The sequence below is a fragment of the Triticum aestivum genome, chromosome 1A (assembly GCF_018294505.1).
Source record: "Triticum aestivum cultivar Chinese Spring chromosome 1A, IWGSC CS RefSeq v2.1, whole genome shotgun sequence".
Classification (NCBI taxonomy): Eukaryota; Viridiplantae; Streptophyta; class Magnoliopsida; order Poales; family Poaceae; genus Triticum; species Triticum aestivum.
The window spans coordinates 276,585,678-276,590,872 of record NC_057794.1 but is presented as its reverse complement, the minus strand read 5'-3'; the positions used below and the strand labels follow the sequence as shown (position 1 = coordinate 276,590,872).

Sequence of the window (5,195 nt, the reverse complement as noted above, 5' to 3'; positions counted from 1 at the left end):
AGCTGGTAGGGAAGCCATGGTAACTCAACATCTCCATCAAGTAGTCCCATCTAAATGAGTCCAAGGCCTTCTTAATTCCAAGTTTGAACAGGAGCATGGGTTTCTTAGTATGATGGAATCTTCTGACCAAATTTCACACATACATGAAGTTGTTATATATGCTTCTCTTCTTGACAAAATCACTCTGATGAACACTATATCATTCATGTGGGGAGTCAGCCTAGTGGCAAGGGTCTTGGCGAGCTTGGCCACATCATGGGTAAGACTAATTGGTCGGAAGTCAGAGATTTCCTGGGAGATGTCCTTAGTAATGAGAGCAATATTTACCGAGTTTGCCGAGTTGAGCCATTGCAACTTCACCGCGTGGAGGTTCAAGAAGCTATTAATCACAAGCATGATGCCATCTTTAATAATATCCCAGCAACTCTTGAAGAATAATTTCCCGTAAAGCCATCAGGGCCTGAGCTTTGTCTTGTAGGGATGTACACTAGTCTTATATGCTGGGCAATCTTGCCCATACATCCAAACATGATCAGAAGGAATAATTGTCATGGAGGTGCACACATCAGCAAGCAGTTGCAGTGCCATGACCAACTTGTTCAGACAGGGTAGAAACTTCCATGCCAACCATACACGGTTAGGGGCAAAGAAAAAGATGCTCTCGTAAAGATTATACAAGCCCACATCAGATGAAAATGGGAGCACTTATCTAGCTAATGGTCTTTTACACAGAAACATCATCTATGAGTAGACAAACCTTTTCAACAACTCAAACCTATGCTATGTATAGCCATAGAAGGCCCTTTCCACGTACCAGCTCACACCACGTTTGAAGCCAACATCTGAACAGATCACTCCGAGTGACAGGTTTCCTACCTCCACTTCTTTCATGAGTTCCGCCACGCCATCACTTTACACGGGAAACCTTGGAGATCGAGAAGCAGAGATGCAAAAACCTAGACGGCTAACAAGCTACAAGCCTGCAACAAAGAGAACGAATATGATTAATTGGAGAATGTTTGAAGCTTTACGAAGGTTACTATTAACGTATGAATGTTTTTATTCTATGCATCTGAAACTCGAGAGTAAAGAATTGTGTTAACACTGGAGCTGATCAAAATCCTTGTGTGTCATTTATCTCTTTGTTAGACATCATTTTGTACAACAAACGAAAATGAACAGAATGAAGGTAGCCAGGTAGGCGGTGATGTAGTAAGGTAAGCATAACCATAACTGTAGTACCATAAACAAACAATCAAAGAATTTATTGCACATATAAGTTATTTCAAGGAACAATTGTGCACCATCATTTGTGTTGCTACATGGGCGGACAGACTCGAGGAATTGGGAGCATGGGAACAGGAGTAGCAAAATATTTTTGTTAGCAGATCAAAAGAGAAAAAACACAAATTTAAAGAGGTTGATCATGCTTGGTTAACATAAGGAGGCAAAAGACTCAATCATGATATCCATTTTCTTCCAGAATCTCTTACAGATGGGATATAAAATCTATCCACAGCAGAATAAACAAGTTGATACATAATGCCAGCGCAGCATTTATTCATGAAGAACGTTGTTTTGTATTTGAAAGAAAATATAGAATTCCTCCATGCTTGTTCACGATAAGATTTTACTCATAAATTACAATGTTGCCTTCGAAAAGTCAAGCTTTGCAGAGGACAAAATCAAGTTGTTTACATCATCTGAGTCACATCATCCTTTTCCCTATCAAAGGTAAGGGCCATTCACAATCTCACATAATGTACACACTAAGCAATGTTTAACTATTTATTTTCTTTGTGCAAATTATTAGCTAAAGAAATAATCAATATCGTTTTTTAGACAACCATTTTATTTTGGAACCCCTAAATCCATTTATATTCTAAAAATCAGGAGCAAAACAAGATTTTACATTTGAGATGCATACCACAGAAGAAACTGGTATAAAAACGTGATTTTGTTGAAATTACCTCAATGTCAAATATTTAGCTTCAGGACTTCAGGCAAAATAGCCGACATTAGTAAATTGTACCAAATCAAAATCACAAGAAAGCTTGAAAATTACTACAGTGGCAATACAGGAGAGCAAGCACAAAAGTGAAGGGCTGAAAAATTAAGCATGGAGACACGTTAAATAGTTGTTTGCTAGTTACTGCAGCCCATGGTTCGGTAAGCATCAAAGTGGTACCTAATTGGAAAACTTTTAAGCTTCTGTCGCAACAGAGCAATATGAATACTAAGAATAACAACGAGTGAGATAGCTTATCCTTGTAAGTTCAAAAGGGTTTTCTCAAAACATGAGTGCCGCACAGAAGTGCCTAATTAATACTACCAGGTTTAGCAGTTGATTTCATGACAATGTTTAGAAGAGTGATTTCATAAAGCAAAGGGCCCAAACAAAACAGGAAACACATATAGTCATAATCAACAATTACATATTAAAGTAGTACTGGTCTACTGAAAAAAAATCCGAATCCACCAAAAATTTCCAGCACAGATTCATTATCATCCGCTATCCTATATAAAATAATAAAAATCTAACTCCAAAAATATGTGGAACCGGTATTCAGGCAAGCTCTCCAATGGTTAATCTGGTTGAAGCCCCAAAACACACTGGCCACTGAATTAGTGCAGATCGCTAAAGAGCGTCCTACATACTGTACTAGGTCATCAGCCGCCGGTGGGATTTCTCATCCACAGCCCCTCCACTCCACCCACCCTCTTGTCGCCTCCTGAGGTTGCCATGGGCTAAGCCGTGCAGCTGCCAAGGACGGGGACGCCAGGGCCTTCCTCTGCCGTGGTTCCGAGGCACAGCCGGGGTGGATCTTCAAGCTGTGTCCTGGTCCGGCGTGTGCACGGTCCGGTGTCGGCCGCACAGCGATGGGGACTCTTCTGCGGTCAATGGCCCACCCCGACGGTGTGGCGTTTCCTGGCGGTGGTGGCACGGCTGCGGCTCCGGCCATGTGCAGATGTCTACTGACGGCGGGGGCATTTCCTTGGGGTGTGGCGGAAGACAGTGGAGATGGATCCGGTAGTCCAGCTGGTATTGGATGCGAGTATGCCGGCGAAAGCTTCTTTTGGCCTCGGCCGCGTCCGTAGGTGTCGTTACCTCATTGGAGGCATTGTGGGGCGATTCTCGGTCCCTATGCGCTCCGGGGGAAACCCTGGATTTGGGCTTTCCAGATCAGAGATGGCGATGTTCCAGCGTCATTACCCCCATAGGGGCATTATCTTTGGAGCCATTCATCAGCTGGAGGGACAAGTGTTTGGCTTCGATGGCTGGGCGCGGGTCTCCACATAATTCTCGTGCGGTTACCAAGGTGGAGCGGCGTGGCATCTACGGTCTCGGCAACGGCGAGTCTGGGCGGCATGGTGCAACCGGATCTCAACACTGGACACCGTTTGATGGGCGTGCGTAGGAGGGTGGCGTTGTCTGGCATCCTGGTGGCATCGACGGCAAAAGGGTCTGGCAAGATCAATGCATTGATCACGCCTGAAGACGGGACAGCGGAAGATGGCGGTGGCGGATTCTAGAGTGCGCACATGTAGTGTGCGCTGAGGGTCTGTTACACCGGTTGGTGCTCCCGGCTAGCCAACGGGCGGTCTGGTGAGGCCACCTTTTTTCATGGTGTGTGTTGGCGAGAGGTAGGGACACATCATTAACCTCTTAGGTAGGGCGACAGGTTTCGCCAGGAAGATTGCTTTGGGTATTCATGTACTTATTTTGTAAGGCTTTGTCAAATAATATAATAAGATGGCTGTGTGCATCGCTTGATGCATCCTCCTTTTCAAAAAGAACATACTGAACTAGATGTCGACACTATGACGATGGTAATTCCAACATTCCAGGCAGCTCGCTAGTAGCCACAATCCTGCAGATATCCCACAAATCACCCCCGTAACTAGGCATTCAGACAGACTCTGTGACGCAGCCAAACAAGCAATCCTTGAAACCACAATCCATCGTAACAATTGCAGCCAATGATGAGTAAAAAAGGAGGGATATGAAAGAGCAAGGAAGAAGGGCCTTACACCCATGCAGCCACTGCGGGCCTGCGGCTGCTGTCTGTCTAGTGTTTCTTGCTCCGCGCAGGGTGCTTGGACCCGTCGGTGGCGAGCCTGTAGATCCAGTAGCCCTGCCACAGCACACAAAACACCCAAGTTTAGCCCCAATCCGGCCAGCGCTCACCCGGAGGAGCGTCTCCGGTCAAAGGGGCGGGGGGGGGGGGGGGGGGGGGGGGGGGGGGGGGCGTTGTTTGAGTTGAGGGCAGAGGAGGGGGCGTACGAGGGCGAGGACGTGCGCGGCGATGAGGACGACGACGACGAGGGGCACGGCGTCGAAGAGGAGCCAGGGACGGAGCGCCGGCGCGACGGCGGCGCCGCGCGCCATGGCGATGCGGCGGGCGAGAGCGCCGGGGTGGCGGAGGCCGAGGGCGGGGTCGGGCACCGCCGGGGTGGCGGAGGCCATTCAGATTCGGGCTTGGCTGGGTCGAAGCTCTCGCCTCGTTTTTCTCGCTCGTCGCGTGACTCCTCTGTCTAACCCGGCTCGCTGTCGCTGGTGCTGCTGTTTTTGTGGGGATCCCTCCTGCCCTGCTCCTCCACCTCCACCTCCACCCCTTGCTGCGTGGCGTTGCACGGCTGGGATGGGAAGGCGGTGGCTGGATCGGATGGATCGGACTCGGAGCGGGGATGGATCCTTTTCCCTTCTTTTCCTGAGCGGCGCGGCGCGGGCGATGGGACGAGAGAGGCGCCAACTACCTCTCGCCTTTTTTTTCCAGGTGCACCTAAAGCGGGCCGCGCCGCACGGATGCACGGCTTACCAAAGGAGACGAGGACGCCCGCGCGGTGGAGTGCAACCGACGTTAGACGTTTAATAATGGCCGTTGGGCGGCGCCGCGGCGGCGGTCTCGAGCCCGGACCGAAATGCCCTCCGTCTTTGAGATTCCCACGCCCCCGAGTCGCCAGGAACGACTCGGGCGACGCCCCAACCTTGGCCTGCGGTGGGGGAGCCCGGAAGCCAACCGCGGTGGCGAGGGACTCTCTTTCTCCCACGTCTTAGGGGTAGTATGGCCCCCTAAACGTGTGGTGACGCGGCCAATTCAATTTATGCGGCGCAGCGGCGATGGCTGCGGCACGCGGCGGTGTGGTGATCGGCCCTGCCTTGAACGGCGGAGTTGTAGGTGCGACGCAGCTGT

At 49.5% G+C, this 5,195-nt stretch overlaps 1 protein-coding gene across 1 annotated transcript; it reads right to left on the bottom strand.

Moving 5' to 3' along the window:
* Positions 1-496: 496 nt before the first annotated feature.
* On the bottom strand, positions 497-4,845 carry LOC123045782 (uncharacterized). The gene is made up of 3 exons (XM_044468960.1): positions 4,286-4,845; positions 4,033-4,136; positions 497-980 (listed from the first exon to the last, which is right to left on the bottom strand). The coding sequence occupies exons 1-2, from the start codon at positions 4,466-4,468 to the stop codon at positions 4,071-4,073; spliced, it is 249 nt and encodes an 82-aa protein (XP_044324895.1). The 5' UTR covers positions 4,469-4,845; the 3' UTR covers positions 497-980; positions 4,033-4,070.
* Positions 4,846-5,195: the final 350 nt, after the last annotated feature.

Coding starts and splice junctions, on each gene's coding strand:
- LOC123045782 (XM_044468960.1), bottom strand. CDS start 4,468: ATGGCCTCCGCCACCCCGGCGGTGCCCGACCCCGCCCTCGGCCTCCGC. Junction 4,137..4,285: donor CCGCGCACGTCCTCGCCCTC/GTACGCCCCCTC, acceptor GTGCTGTGGCAG/GGCTACTGGATCTACAGGCT.